This window comes from Bos mutus, chromosome 16, assembly GCF_027580195.1.
Source record: "Bos mutus isolate GX-2022 chromosome 16, NWIPB_WYAK_1.1, whole genome shotgun sequence".
In the NCBI taxonomy this organism is placed as follows: domain Eukaryota; kingdom Metazoa; phylum Chordata; class Mammalia; order Artiodactyla; family Bovidae; genus Bos; species Bos mutus.
This window is the reverse complement of record NC_091632.1, coordinates 25,315,520-25,332,300: the sequence shown is the minus strand read 5'-3', so window position 1 is coordinate 25,332,300 and position 16,781 is coordinate 25,315,520. Positions and strand designations below refer to the sequence as shown.

Genomic DNA, 16,781 nt, shown 5'->3' with positions numbered 1-16,781 from the left:
AGAAGCCACAGCGATAAGTCTGTGCACTGCAACCAAGAGTAGCCCCCAGTCATTGCAACCAGAGAAAAGCCCATGTAGAAAGGAAGACGCAGCACAGGCACAAATCAATAAGTAAAAATCCAAAAAATCTTTTGAAGTTAATCTCTCTGGCTGCATTTAAGATATTCTTTTTTATTTTGGCATTTTGCAGCTTCACTCTGATAAATGTGGATGAAGTTTTTCTTTTTTAAATTTTACTTGGGATTCTCTTGGTTTTTGGAATCTTTGGCTGGGTATCTTTCACTGGATTTGGAAAATTCTCAGTCATCAACTGTTCAGTTATTGTCTCTACTGTATTTTCTCTTTCCTTTCCTTCACTCTGAATGGATATATATTGGAATCTGTCCCCAATGTCTTTTAATTCTTCATATTTTCTATCTCTTTGCCTCTCTGCATTGATTCCTGGATGATTTTTTCTGACTTAATTTCCAGTTCACTGATTTGCTCTTTAGCTGAGTTTAATCTGCTCTTAAAGCTTTCTGTTGAGTTTGAAATTTAATTGTTCAAGTTCTATTTGGTTCTTTTTCAAATCTGATTATTTTTGTAATCTTTCATAGTTTCGATCTCTTATTTCTTTTAAAGTTTAAATATAACTATGTAGCCTATCTGATAATTTGAACATATATCTATATAAGATATTAACTACAGTATTATTTGTAACAAAATATAAGAAACAATATAAATACTGATCAATAGAAAATTACTTTCATAAATTATGGTATGTTCAAGTAGTAGAATTCCATACAGATAAAATAGATGATTATATAGTGAAATAAGAATCACCCATGATATGCTATTGAGAAAAGCAGATGAAGGAACGTAACATTTATTATTATTTCATTTGTATGAATGTGTTTATATGTGGATAAAGCAGACTAGAATATTCAACAAAGTGATTCAAGTTGTTACCTCTGAGGGTTGAGATTATTAATTTCTCTGTAATGTTCAAATATTTTATAGCAATAGTGTGTTATCAGGAAAAGTATTTTCATTTTGGAAAAATATCCTAATATACTATTTTTCTACACCATGTACATAATGATACAGCATAATTTAAAATAGCTATAAAATATCTTATATGGTTTATACTATATTTTTTAGTGGCATTTTTCTATTGTGGGTATTAAGCTTATGTATAACTTTGTTTTATAAATATTGCTGCAATAAACTTCTGAAGGACAGTCTTTAGTCAATATTTGTGCAGACTCCACTGAGGTATTCAACACTGTTGACTCCTTCTCTCTTCGCTTTTTCCTTGTGACCCTTTCACACTTCTGAGGCAACTTGTAGCCTCCTTTCCAGTCTCCTCTTTCTTCCCTGACCCTTTTTGTGACTAGGTTCCTGTCCAAATAAGGCCTTGTCCCCTAGTCATTTCACAAGTTCTCCTTTGGCAATATAATTTACTTTCTTGGCTTGAAATAAATGCAAATAACTGTTAAATCTTTATCTATAATCAACAGCCTTCCAATCTAAACTCCAGATCCACAAATTCAGCTACTTACTTATTTCGCCCCTTCATGGGTCACAGTCTTGTGTAACTCAATGAAACTGTGATCCACCCTATGTAGGGCCACCCAAGATGGACAGGTCATGGTGGAGAGTGCTGACAAAATGTGATCCACTGGAGAAGGGAAACCACTTCAAACCACTTCAGCATTCTTGCCTTGAGAACCCCATGAACACTATGAAGAGGCAAAAAATGACACTGGAAGATGAACCCCCTAGGTCTGAAGGTGTTCAGTACCCTACTGGGGAAGAGCAAAGGGCAATTACTAATAGCTCCAGAAAGAATGAAGCAGCTGGGCCAAAGCAGAAATGACACTCAGTTCTGGATGTGTCTGCTGGTGAAAGTAAAGTCTGATGCTGTAAAGAACTGGAATGTTAGGAACTGGAATGTTAGGTCCATGAATCAAGGTAAACTGGATGTGGTCAAGCAGGAGACGGCAAGAGTGAACATTGACATCTTAGGAATCAGTGAATGAAAATGGACAGGAATGGGCGAATTTAGTTCAGATGACCATTATATCTAATACTGTGGGCAAGAATCCCTTAGAAGAAATGGAATAGCCCTAATAGTCAACAAAAGAGTCTGAAATACAGTACTTGGGTGCAACCTTGTAAATGGCAGAATGATCTCACTTCGTTTCCAAGGCAAACCATTCAGCGTGACAGTAATCCAAGTCTATGTCCCAACCACTGATGCTGGAGAAACTGAAGTAGACCGGTTCTATGAAGACCTACAACACCATCTAGGGCTAACACCAAAAAAGAGATATCCTTTTCATCATAGAGGATTGAAATGCAAAGGTAAGAAGTCAAGAGACACCAGGAATAATAGGCAAGTTTGGCCTTGGAGTACAAAATGAACCAGGGCAAAGGGTAGTTTTGTCAAGAGGATGCACTGGTCATGGCAAACACCCTTTTCCAATAACCCAAGAGGCAGTTCTACACATGGACATCACCAGATGGCCAATATGGAAATCAGATTGATTATGTTCTTTGCAGCCAAAGATGGAGAAACTCTATGCAGTCAGCAAAAACAAGTCCTAGAGAGCTGACTGTGGCTCAGATCATGAACTCCTTATTGCAAAATTCAGGCTTAAATTAAAGACAGTAGGGAAAACCACTAGGTAATTCAGGTATGAACTAAATCAAATCCCTTATGATTATACAGTGGAGATGATGAATAGATTCATGGGAATAGATTTGATAGAGTGATTGAAGAACTATGAACGGAGGTTTGTAAAATTGTACAAGAGGCAGTGACCAAAACCATCCCAAAGAAAAAGAAATGCAATAAGGCAAAGTAGTTGTCTGAGGAGACGTTACAAATAGCTGAGGAAAGAAGAGAAGCGAAAAGCAAGGGAGAAAGGAAAGATGTATCCAGCTGAATGCAGAGTTCCAAAGAATAACAAGGAGAGATAAGAAGGCCTTCTTAAATGAACAATGCAAAGAAATAGAGGAAAGCATTAGAATGGGAAATACTAGAGATCTTGTCAAGAAAATTGGAGATATCAAGGGAACATTTCATGCAAGGATGGGCATGATAAAGGACAGAAACAGTAAGAATATACAGAACTATATAAGAACGGTCTTAATGACCCAGATAACTACAATGATGTGGTCACTCAACTACAGCTGGAGATCCTGGAGTGTAAAGTCAAGTGGGCAGTAGGAAGCATTACTCCAAACAAAGCTATTGGAGGTGACAGAATTTCAGGTGAGCTGTTTAAAATCCTAAACAATAATGCTGTGAAAGTTCTGCACTCAGTATGTCAGCAAATTTGGAAAACTGAACAGTGGCCACAGGACTGGAAAAAGTCAGTTTTCATTCTAATCCCAAAGAATAATGCCAAAGAATGTTCAAACCATCATACAATTGCATTCATTTCACATGCTAGCAAGGTTATGCTGAAAATCCTTTAAGCTAGGTTTCAGCAGTATATGAACTGAGAACTTCCAGATATATATGCTGGGTTTCAAAGAGGCAGAGAGAGGAACCAGAGATCAAATTGCCAACATCTGTTGGATCATGGAGAAAGCAAGGAAGTTCCAGAAAAACTGCTTCATTGACTATGCCAAAGCCTTTGCCTGTTTGGATCACAACAAATGTGTGGAAGATTCTATAAGAGATGGGCGTACCAGACCACCTAACTGTCTCTTGAGAAACCTGTATGCAGGTCAAGAATCAACAGTTAAAATCAGACATGGAACAACTGACTGTTTCCAAGTTGGGAAAGGAGTATGACAAGGCTGTATATGGTCACCCTGCTTATTTAACTTCTATGCAGAGTACATCATGCGACATGCCAGGGTGGGTGAGTGACAAGCTGAAATCAAGATTGCCAGGAGAAATATCAACAACCTCAGATATGCAGATGGTAACACTCTAACAGCAGAAAGTGAAAAGGAACTAAACAGCCTTTTGATGAGGGTTAAAGATGAGAGTGAAAAAGGTGGCTTAAAATTCAGCATTCAAAAAACTAAGATCATGATTCCATCACTTCATGGCAAACAGAAGGGGAAAAAGTAGAAGCAGTGACAGATTTTATTCTCTTGGGCTCCAAAATCACTGCGAACAGTAACTGCAGCCACAAAATTAACAGACACAGAGACATAACTTTGCCAATAAAGATCTGTATAGTCAAAGCCATAGTTTTTCCAGTAGTCATGTAAGGATGTGAGTTGGACCATAAAGAAAGCTGAGTGCCAAGGAATTGATGCTTTTGTGGTGCTGGAGAAGACTCTTGAAAGTCCTTTGGACAGCAAGGAGATCAAACCAGTCATTCCTAAAGGAAATCAGTCCTGAATATTCACTGGAAAGACTGATGCTGAAGCTGAAACTTCAGTGCTTTGGGCATCTGATGTGAAGAGCCGACTCATTGGAAAAGACCCTGATGCTGGGAAATATTGAAGTCAAAAGGAGAAGGGGGTGGCGGAGGGTGAGATGGTTGGATGGCATCATCGACTCGATAGACCTGGGTTTGAGCAAAGTCCAGGAAATAGTCAAGGACAGGGAAGCCTGGTGTGCTGCAGTCCATGAGGTCACAAAGAGTCAGACACGACTGAGTGACTGACAACAAGTTGCTAGAGTGATTGTTTTGAAATGCGAAACAGGTCAAATTATTGGTATGTCAGGATAAAATCCAGTCTCCCTGGCATAATATCCTAGTCCTTCCTCTGACTGTGCTCCTGTCCATCTGCTTCTAAGTTTTTGTTCTATTGACTTCCTTTTGTTCTTAGTGCCAGTCATGTGCAAATAACATTCTCTGTCTGGAACTCACTTGTGCCATCTTTTTTCTCCTCACCCATCCTTCAAGAGGAAACGCAGACATTGTGTCCACCAAGAAACCTTCTGGATTAACCCTCTCTTTCACCCCTGCCCAATACCAGATCTGGCTTAGGTGCTCCTGCTCTTTGACTATATGTCACCATAGTATTTTCTTGTCCACTAAACTGTAAGCTGCTTAAGCCAGGGACTGTTCTTATTTACCTTTGTATCCTTATCACTAGCATAGTGCCCAGTTACAAAATTAATGCTCATTAAATATTTTTTGAATGGAAATATTGGTAATCTTCTGCATAAATATTTATGTCCACTAAGCTACAATATAGTATTGTTGTGTCTAATAGGATATTCTAAAAGGATTAAGTGAGCCTGAAGCAGGAAAGATTCATAAAGAAATTGAAGAAAACATGGAGGACAAGAAACTTGAGAAGGAAAAGAAAGAAGAGAGTGCAGAAGAGGTAAGATTATTTAGTATTATTTCCTTTTCCTTTATATTTTTAAAGAAAATATATAATGAATATATATATTTAAAGAATGAATATATAATGAAAAAATATATATATATTTGAGCCTCCAAGATGGCTAGTGGTAAAGAATCCCCCTGCCAATGCCAGAGACATGAGTTCAATCCCCGAGTCAGGAAGATCTCCTGGAGAAGGAAATGGCAGGCTCTATAGTCCATGGGAGTCAGACTCGACTTAGAGACTAAACAACAGCAACAAATGCAGTGTGTGTATATACATGTGTATATATACTATTGAAAGTAGAAATAGATTATCTGGAGTGAACGCTTCAACTTCCTTCCTTTCCTCATTTCAGTTCAGTTCAGTCGCTCAGTTGTGTCCGACTCTTTGCGACCCCATGAATCGCAGCACACCAGGCTTCCCTGTCCATCACCGACTCCCGGAGTTCACTCAGACTCACGTCCATTGAGTCAGTGATGCCATCCAGCCATCTCATCCTCTGTCGTCCCCTTTTCCTCTTGCCCCCAATCCCTCCCAGCATCAGAGTCTTTTCCAATGAGTCAACTCTTCGCATGAGGGGGCCAAAGTACTGGAATTTCAGCTTTAGCATCATTCCTTCCAAAGAAATCCCAGGGCTGATCTCCTTCAGAATGGACTGGTTGGATCTGCTTGCAATCCAAGGGACTCTCAAGAGTCTTCTCCAACACCACAGTTCAAAAGTATCCATTCTTCAGCACTCAGCTTTCTTCACAGTCCAACTCTCACATCCATACATGACCACTGGAAAAACCATAGCCTTGACTAGACGGACCTTTGTTGGCAAAGTAATATCTCTGCTTTTGAATATGCTATCTAGGTTGGTCATAACTTTCCTTCCAAGGAGTAAGCGTCTTTTAATTTCATGGCTGCAATCACCATCTGCAGTGATTTTGGAGACCAAAAAAATAAAGTCTGACAGTGGTTCCACTGTTTCCCCATCTATTTCCCATGAAGTGATGGAACCAGATGCCATGACCTTCGTTTTCTGAATGTTGAGCTTTAAGCCAACTTTTCACTCTCCACTTTCACTTTCATCAAGAGGCTTTTTAGTTCCTCTTCACTTTCTGCCATAAGGGTGGTGTCATCTGCATATCTGAGGTGATTGATATTTCTCCCGGCAATCTTGATTCCAGCTTGTGCTTCTTCCAGCCCAGCATTTCTCATGATGTACTCTGCATATAAGTTAAATAAGCAGGGTGACAATATACAGCCTTGACATACTCCTTTTCCTATTTGGAACCAGTCTGTTGTTCCATGTCCAGTTCTAACTGTTGCTTCCTGATCTGCATACAGGTTTCTCAAGAAGCAGGTCAGGTGGTCTGGTATTCCCATCTCTTTCAGAATTTTCCACAGTTTATTGTGATCCACACAGTCAAAGGCTTTGGCATAGTCAATAAAACAGAAATAGATATTTTTCTGGAACTCTCTTGCTTTTTCCATGATCCAGTGGAAGTTGGCAATTTGATCTCTGGTTCCTCTGCCTTTTCTAAAACCAGCTTGAACATCAGGAAGTTCACGGTTCATGTATTGCTGAAGCCTCATTTAGATTTACCCATACTTGCATGCACAGTTATGTCTTTATTTTCCAAGGATAGGGTGCCCCTCTTCCTTTCTAAATTCAGCCCTTTCTAACTGGCCTCATTCACCTATACAACTGATAACTACACAATCTACCTCTCACTCTGATGCTGTTTCTTTATCCTTTCATTGCCATATTTTTCAAATAGTTGTTTAAACTCCTGGTCTCCACTCCTCAGCTCCCACTCTGAGCTGCCTTTTCTCACTCCCCTCAGGCCATCCACACTTCTCTTTTCCTTATCCTGTCTCCACCCCTGCCATGGCATTAATAATAAAAATAACCCTTATTGGGGCATTTGTAATAATAATAATAATGAAAATACAATGATAACTACCAATAATTGAGTGCCTACCACGGCCTATATGCTTTGCATGTTATCTCTTACTTACATAATACAACCTCAAGGTAAATATTATTGTTCCCATTTTACAGATAAGAAAACTGAAGCTCAAAAAGGAACTGATGTACTGAAAACCATATGCTATTAAGTGGCAGAACCAACATTCAGACCTAGTTTAGTCTGCCATAAGAGCCCTTGTAATTCCTGGGTGGACTACTATTTTCTTTTTCTTTCAGAACTCATGATTACTCTCCATTTTGTCTTAATTTACTTCCCTGGGGTGTTTCTTTCGCTGTGAATAGTTTAAATATTGGCATGACCCCAGACCATGACATACATCCTTTACTCACTTTACATACTGTACAAAAGAATAAAAATATTATATAACACCCATGCCTCTTTTGATCAGCATTTTCTGCTTTTCTTCTGTTATAGTACTTGGCATATAAAAGGCAAAATATATGGAATACATTATTTTTTGGCCACTAAATCTGTCATACCTATTAAATCTCCTCCTTCCCTTCTTCTGACATCTGAGTTCAGGCCCTTTCCTTCCTATTTTACAAACTCCTATTCAGCTTTCAAATGTCGTTTCACTGTAAAAAAAAAAAAAATAACAAAAACCTAAGGTGTCTAGACAAAATGCAGGGCCCTTTTCTGGGTACACATAGCTCTTGGAACTTACCTTTATGATCACAGTAATCATGTAGACCATAATTATTTTATTGGTTATCTCTCCCACAGTCCTATGAGTTCCTGAGGTCTGAAAGAAATCCTCTTTGTTCCACAGTTACTTCCCTTTGTCCCCACTTCCCTATCCCCGCTAATTTTTCCCACAGTGTTTCCTGTAAGTCTTCTAAATGCTTCCTGAATGATGAAAACAAATGGAAAACCAAAGCTTCAGACATGGTACCAGGCAACTTGCCCTGCCACTGGGTCACACACCAGCTCACTAACAGGTCTGTGGTATTTCTATGCCCTAGAAACCTTCGACATCCACAGAAAAGGAAAAAATCATTCGAGTCATTGGAGAAGATGAAAATATTCATTCCCAACCTCTATATGGAACAGATGCATTGTCTTCTTGGGTATGTATCTGCAACTCAGCTACGAAATTCAAAACTAGAAAATTTAATATTATGTAAAAATTATATGGATCTAACATAACTTTTAGCATTTCTAAGAGAACGCTTAAGTAATATATTTTCCAGATTTATTTTTCTCCCAGCATCATCCTTGGAAAAACTCTTGTTTGTTCACAAAAACTTTTCATTCTCTTCCTTAAAACTCATTTTAAAATCAGCATTTCATCCCTTTCTTTAACTTAACAATATTATGGTCAATATTTGATCAATTTAAAAAATGTATTTGTTCAACAGACTCTATTGATAACTGTGATAAGAACATACCAGCAACCACAAGAATTCCTGAGGAACTGGAAACCTTTAGACAGTAGCTATGGAACCTCAGCAGGAAAACAAAGTTAAAACTCCTTCACAAAAAGTTCTAGGATCATTTACACTTAAGTTAGCTCTAGATTTGTATCTCTCTGTACAGGATGCCATGACTTTAGGAATCTCTGGGTGGGCTTCATCCCACTAACCCCCTGAAACTGGTATGCAACATTCTGTCTGTATAGTCATACTGTGCATTTTCTTGGGGAGCAAGGGGATGTGCTGGAAATCCATAGACATCATCAAATTTCTCAACCTCAAAGTTAAGAACCATTTCATTGCTAGGAGTCTGACCCGTCTGAGTAGGAACAGGCATGGCGAGCTGTGCTGAGGGTACTGGTGGATAGCAGCTAGATCACTAAAGTGGCTGCATGGTCCAGAGTAGAGGCAGATTGCAGGGATGTATGTGAAGGGAGGTTGTAGGAAATAGGCTCCAACTCTGGGAGGAAGAACTGGGTGAAATGATGTGGAGAGTTAGGCAGGAGCAGGCGAAGTTGGAGAAAGAGTGGTGCAGGGGGGTTGGGGGGGTTGCAATCACATTCTTCCAAAGTAATGCCTTTTTAACAAGTTTCTAAAATTATATGTTAATATGTCAGTTGATAGGCTTCCTAGGTGGCTCAGTGGTAAAGAATCCGCTTGCCAATGCAGGAGACACAGGTTCGATCCCTAGGTCAGGAAGATCCCCTGGAGGAGGAAATGGCAACCCACTCCAGTATTCTTGCCTGGAAAATCCCATGAACAGAAGAGCTTGGCGGGCTACAGTCCATGGGGTCACAGGGTCCGGCACGACTGAACTGAGCATGCACACATATCAGGTGAGAAGACTGTGAGGCAAAGATGTAGGGGTAAACGATGCAAATGCAATGTCATGAGACATATTTTCTAAAAAAGCAAACAAAGGGTAGCACTATAATGAGAACCCCCCACCAGTCCCACCCAAAACCTTCCTACCCCAGATTTTCTCCCCTGAGGTAAAAGCCCTGCTATGCTATCCTGGCAAGGCGTCAGTGTGCGTGCTAAGTCACTTCAGTCATGTCCGACTCTTTGCGACCCCATGGACTGTAGCCTGCCAGGCTCTTCTGTCCATGGGATTCTCCAGGCAAGAATACTGGAGTGGGTTGCTGTGTCCTCCTCCAGGGGATCTTCCTGACCCAGGGATTGAACCCTTGTCTCTGTGTCTCCTGCATTGGCAGTCTGGTTCTTTACCATTAGTGCCATCTGGGAAGCCTGGCAAGGCATCAGGGTCTGGCCTACAGTGTGGCGAGAAGCAGCCAGGAAAACAAAAGCCTGTAGCCTGGGGCAAAATGGAGGGTGCGGTGCTTGTCTTTGATAGTGTGGGGCTCCTGCGCCAGGATGCCACAGTTCCATCTGATACAGTGTGGTGCCGTGTGGCGAGCCCACCTGAGGACGATGCGGTCCAGAAAGTCTATCTCTCGGCTTTGAAAAGTTGCTAATGTTCTACTATAGATCCCTGAAAACCCAACTGGCCAGGTTCTCGTTGACCCTGAGGCCTAAAATGGACTAAAATGCCATCCAGATATACTTGCAAGTTCCTTGAAATAAGGGAGAATCACATTCATCCTAGGGGTGGTGACTACCCCACAGGTAGAAAGGGATCACCAGGTGCTCAAACAGAGGGGCCCTGTGTGCTAGGCAAGTGAAGACAAAGTTGATCTTTGGGGACGTCGGTACCCAGAGAATGAAGATCCTTGACCTGGAGGAGGTCAGAGATTCAGGGTGGGAGGTGGAGCCTGGGGGAAGGGTGCTGTCTTGATGTGGACTGTGCTGTGGATTCGGTGGGGCAGGAGGGGCCTTGGCTCTGTGCTCTTTCCATTCATAAAGACATCGGGGCTCCCTGAGGGCAGTTTAAGATTTTAAAACTTCCACTGTAGAAATTTCTTTTGCTTTGTTTGCTTGTTTTTCTTTTATCCTTTTTTCCCCCCTGTCTTTCTTTTTTTCTTTTTGACAGACACTTGGCCTCTGGCCCTAAGAATGTAGCAACCATTTAGCAGGGCTACAGATCCAAGGCACTGGTTCTATTGGGCAGTGGCTCTCTCTTTTTATGGTCTGCAAACACAGCTCCCAGGAGGCAGTTTGATTGACACTGGGGAAGGAAAGAGAAAAGGAAAGAAGGGACAGAGAAGCAAAAACCTTGTGGTTTGCAGGTATAACTTGTCATGTCCACCGTAACTAGGAGAGGGAGAGGGATGGACTATCAATTATTCAAAACTCTCTTCACTTAGCTGGAAATTAGGACTTTGTGGGATTCCTGAAGACTGTACTCAAAGCAGGAACCGTGCACAAAACTCCGCCTGCTGTGCCTGTTTCAGTCACTATCCTGTCTGGCACTTCCTGATTTCACTGGTGAATCAAGTGACCCCAGTAAGCAGCCCTGACTCTGCCTCTGCACATCCTAAGGTGCCGCCTGATTTAATCAAGTCTGAGAACTTGCCGCAGGGCACCCCTTGTGGCCCTCTCTGAATGCGAATCATTTCAAAGTTGTCCCTGGAGGAGAAGCAGCCTGAACTCTGTAACAATTCGCTGACGGGTGGAGGTATGGGAAGACTAAATTCAGCAAACTCTCCCGGAGGCTACCCTCAGTGTTCAGCTGACCCCAGGCACTGCCCCCTGCTGCACGAACTGGGTTGCCTAAGGCTCAGCTACCCTAAAGAGCAAGATGTTAGGAACAATCTCTTTTAGGCCTGCCTTCAAACCACAGGTTCTGCCTGTTTGTAAAGAGTTGTAAATTTGAGGGAGACTGGAGATTTTTGCTGATTACCTCTAAACTCCTTTGAAAGAAAGAGTAGGGGTCAGACTTGGAGGATCAGCCATATTTCTTTCACCGAGCTAAAGGAAGCGCTTAGAAACCTGTGTTTTCCTTCCACAGTACCGTGTATCCCCGGCGTAGGTATTAAGAGCAGTGACCAAATTATCCATCTTTTAATGGCAGCAGGGAAGGGTTCTTGGAATTGGTGGGTCCGGAAAATATGTCCAAAGCTGACAGGGTCACTGTGGCTGGCCAGGCATTCAGTACTCAGCATTGGATTCCAAGGAACTGGGTCTGAAGCCAGATCCTCCCTGAAATAGTCTCAAGCTAAAGATGTTAGTCCAATCTAAAGCCCATTAGTGGGTTTCCCTGGTGACTCAGTGTTAAAGAATCCTCCTGCCAATGCAGAAGATACAAGTTTGAATCCCTGGTCAGGGAAGGTCCCACATGCTGCAAAGCAGCTAAGCCTGTGTGCCCCAACTATTGAGCCTGTGCTCTAGAGCCCGGGAGCCACAACTACTGAAGCCACTGCGATGAGAAGCCCGTGCACCATAACTGGAGAGTAGCCCCTGCTCGCCGCAACAAGAGAAAGCCTGCACAGCAATGGAGACCCAGCACTGCCAAAAATTCATTAAGCCCATTAGTAGAGTCAGACCTCAGGAAAACCAAGCCCAAAAGGCCAAAGGTATAATTGGAGTCTGACAGAGAGACTAGCTGCAAGCCACAGCAGGCTGGCACAAACAAGGACGGCCAATGCCGTTGCTTCCAAGGCCACGTGGCCCGTGTTTGTCTCTATTAAGTGGGCGAAAGAGCGTAAAAGCCAGAGGAAGCTTCAAATATGGAAAAAGGGCTCAAGGCAGAGTCTCTGTGATTTCCTTTGAGGCATCTATATCCAGTGGGCTTCCCAGGTAGCTCATTGGTAAAGAATCCAGTTCACCTGCCAAGCATGAGATGTGAGTTCAATCTCTGGGTCGGAAAGACCCCGGGAGAAGGAAATGGGAACCCACTCCAGTATTCTTGCCTGGGAAATCCCCTGGACAGAGGAGCCTGGTGGGCCGTGATCCATGGGGTTGCACAAGAGCTGGGCATGACCTAGCAACTAAACAACAACAGTCTGTATCCATATATATGGCTGATGCAGGGAAGTTTGCTCCTTGGCATACATAGAGGAGGCCATAATTCTAGAAACCCAACCGTCCAGCATTTTGGACCATGGGAATTTCCTACTGAAGGATTTGCAAAGGACCACAAAACATTAATCTGTACTTGGTGGTTTCAAAACAGAGGAATGCTTCGCTGGCACATTGTAACTAAATATCTGTCTTTTGAATGAATGAGGAGAGTCAGAAGGCTGAAAGGTACCGTTCACAGAGTACAGTCCTGATCTACTTTGGTTTCCACCTGTAGTTAAAACTGCTTCATGTCGCTGTACAAATCATGTGGAATTCCAGTTCCAGAAGCCTCTTCTGTGAAAAACCTTCCTTTTGGATTCAAAGAATAAATAAATTAGTAGTATGTGCTGTATAAGTGAGGCCACGTGACACATTGCTGGTCCAGCCCGAACAAGGACAGATTTATTATCCGAAGGGGAGGCAAGACAGAAAGGGGAAAAACATGTGACTGAGACAATAGCAAAAGAATAAAAGAGCTAGAGGAAAAGTGAACTCGTTTGATAGTTTATTTTTGCTGGTTTGCTTTTAGAAAAAGTGAGCATAGTGCAGTACCATGTGTGACTGAGGATGGAGAGGCCAAGATGAAGGTTTTGCTTTAACCACTAGATCTTTCTGTGATGATGGCAGGCTGCCTATCCTCTTAGGTCCCCCTTTCCATCTAGAAGGTGGGGTTTACCTTTTACATGTCTCTGTTGGGGAAATGTGGATAAAAGAGATTTTTTAAAGTACACAGGTCTGGAAAAATGCCTCATAATGTTCATTTTCACATATAGTTTTTGTCTTCTAAATTTTCTCTTTTGTCTTCCTCTTATTTTGTTTTCTGGAGTATATTTAAAGTCAAAATAAGTAAGAGGTTTTTTTTTTTTAATATATTTTCTCTACTTTGATATCTGAAGTTTCCTAAGAAACGGAAAGATTTGATTGGATTATGCAATGTTATGTGCTTAGTGAAGTAAATTATTAATGAGAGAAATATAATTGATTTCCTTGATATTTAACTTGGTTAGAGAAATATGTTTGCCCTTCTCTTTATTTTTTAAACTTTCTCTTCTTTCCCTGCTTCTTTTTGTTGATATTGTTTTCCCTGCTTCTTCTTTACAACTCTAATATAGTTTTATATCCACCTAAGTATGAATAATTGGCAATCTGGTATGGTATTTGGCCACAGTAAATCCCTGTTCTTCTTTCATATTAAGAGTGTGTTTAATCATCTACTATATAAATATGAATAGTAGAAAAAGATAGCTTGGTCCAGAACATCCTGAAGAAGGAGGCTATTTACTGTTGGGACTTTCAGTTCATTCATAGTACATACTTTTCTTGTCAGAGAGAATCAGCTCATCAAGGTACATTGGCCCCAAAGTATCTTGAAGCAATGGCTATACTTGATCGCACACAGGAGAAGTTAATGTAAGTATGAGACACCACAATGGTAAGAAGACAGAGATTGTTGTCCAGGAGATCTAGCTGAGAAATGCACACTTCTTGGCTTATTTTTCGTTCTCCTGTTTCCTTTTTCCTTACAAGCAGGATGGGTACCATCAAATCGTCTGGAGGCAATGAATTAAACTGCTCCAGTAGGGACAGCTGTCCTCAGCTACATTGGAGATGGAGGAAGTCCAGTGTTGTGTGTGTATATAGGGTGGGAACAGAGTGTGAGGAGTGATCCAGCTCAGTATGTTTTAAAAGATGAGCTAGAGAAATAAATGGAACTAGAAGAAGCTATTGTGTGCAAGAAAGAAGGTTACATAACCCAAATGGTAGGAAGGACAATAGAGTTAAGATGGCTAAGAAACTATGAGAAGAAGAGATATAGACATACATGTTCTAGTTATTTAAGCACACTTCAAACTGGTTTTTGCTTCTGTAAGATCTGGTTTTAAAGGTGCTGGAAAATAAGGGACACTATTTTGTTTGCTTGTTGGATTATATCAATATAGAGAAGCCAAGCTTAATCACTGAAAAGGGTTCCTTGGCTATTGGTGGAGAATTCCAAATATCCAAAAGTCAGTTTCATTAAGAAATTATAAATATATTCTTAAATCGCACCATGACTGCAACTCTGACATTACCTTCCAGAGTAGCTCCTAGACCCTCAATTCTTGGCTAAACATTGATGCTGCTGCTTTCTTTGTTTGTGCTGTTCATATATATTCTTCTCATCCCACTACCTTTTTTGGACAATGAGTTTCTAGATCTGAAAGATACTTTTTCAGACCTTTCCATTTTATTGTGTTTCTCTGGACTTTGTCAACATCAGAGAGGTCGAAAGCAGAGCCAGACAAGCTGAGGAGAGGTTTGATGATGTGAATGAAAGACTTCATTATACCCTTATAAGAAATAAAGAACTGGAGAAAGAATTAGAGGAAGTATTGATGAAGTATAAAGTGAAGGAGTCTGAAGTAGAAGAAGAAGAAAATGAAGCAGAAAGAGAAGAAGAAAAAGAAGAAGAAGAAGAAATCAGACCACAAGACAGATCCTCAAAATCTCCAAAGAAAGGTGAGCATTGCTTTCTCATTTTTGCTTCATTTGGAGAAGGAAATGGCAACCCACTCCAGTATTCTTGCCTGGAGAATCCCATGGATGGAGGCGCTTGGTGGGCTACAGTCCATGGGTCGCAAAGAGTTGGACACGAATAAGTGACTTCACTTCACTTTATGAGTGAAAACTTGATTGGGTCATAAATATTTTAGAAGAGCTTACTATTTTTCGTGGTGATCTACTAGTTCATACTTCTCCTAGGAATCCATACACACACACACACACACATCCAAATGACTAGCAATGGTGACTGATAAACTAATATGAGATACAATTTTAACTTATGAAACTGGCAAAGCTTTTTAAAAACAAAGAATACAGTGCTGGACAGAGGGCGCAAAGTAGTTTTACAAATAATACTTGTGGGTGGACAGACAGGTATAACTCTTTGAGAAAGCAGTTTGAGAGTGTATATGGGTAGGCCTCAAAAATATACATGTATTTTGACTTAATAATTTCACTCTTGAGAATCTAGTCAAAGGAAATAATCACAATTTTTTAAAGCTAGAAAAAAAGACCAGAACAAATATGCCTAAACATTGATATACATTGTCTCTGGTTGCTAAAGGTTTATGGGGAATGTTGTCTTTAGTTTTTAGTACTTGGTGGATTGGCTATGATGAAAATAATCTTTATTCAACAAGAAGAGGAATTTCACTCTTCATTTTCTTATCTCTAATTAATCTGTAATCTTCCCTCAAAGAGTTTTTAATATCCCCAATATTGGGGCTATTTTTTGATTTTTGCTTTCATCTTCAACCTGCAGTCTGTTCCCAGGACAGGTTCTGGTGCCAGGGGTGGTACTGGGCAGATATCTATTATCTATTTTTCTCTGTCACCTCTGTCTCTACCTCCAGCAAAAGCAGTAAGTTGGCCAGTCACTCACAGTCTCTGGCCCAGCTGTGCTGTATCCTGTCAGTACTGGAGCAGGAGGAATCTGAGTCCATTTTCTCTCCTGTTAACTCTGAACTGGTAAAATGTTAATCATTCCCGGTGTGAAGATCCTTTAGCCTTAGGTCTGAATGTATGTGAGGTAGTTTTCATGAATTAAAAAAAAAAATTTATCTTCTATTGTGGTGTGATTTTATCCCAATAATCTAGAAACTAGACCTTCCCTAGATTGTTGTTGCTAAGTTGGGTCTGACTCTTTGCGACATCATGGACTGTAGCCCATTAGGTTCCTCCACCCATGGTGTAAATTACTATATGCAAATCACAGAAAAGGTCTTCGTGTTAACAACATGGGATGAGTGACTTTAGTTTCGTCCATTTCCATAAAAGTCTTGGGGATTAGTTTAAATACAAAAATAAAACATTTTAATAATTTTAGGCGGAGGATAACTATTCAGTTAGGTCCCAGCCTGCAAACAATAACCCACACAACAAGGATACAACCCCTCTTCTCCCTCCTTTCCACACCCCTCATCAGAGTCACTGCTAGGGATTCAAAAGTAGAGGATGAGAAGCCTTGCAAAGCTTAGGGGATCAGGCTGCTAAGCAAGGCAATCCCCATGCCATGCAAGTGACCTAAACATTTCTCTGAAAAATCCACAAGTTAGACATTCCTTAGAGTTAGCAGGCAGCTCCTTTGAAAAAA

At 40.9% G+C, this 16,781-nt stretch overlaps 1 protein-coding gene across 1 annotated transcript in view; it reads left to right on the top strand.

Annotated features, from left to right (window-relative positions):
* AXDND1 (axonemal dynein light chain domain containing 1) overlaps window positions 1–16,781 on the top strand; it is a 79,478-nt gene that overhangs the window by 61,544 nt on the left and 1,153 nt on the right. Inside the window, exons 22-25 of the mRNA XM_070384863.1 lie at window positions 5,173–5,286; window positions 8,234–8,338; window positions 13,971–14,053; window positions 14,904–15,142. Of these exons, the coding sequence (XP_070240964.1) occupies window positions 5,173–5,286; window positions 8,234–8,338; window positions 13,971–14,053; window positions 14,904–15,142 (541 nt within the window). The remainder of the gene's footprint in view (window positions 1–5,172; window positions 5,287–8,233; window positions 8,339–13,970; window positions 14,054–14,903; window positions 15,143–16,781) is intronic.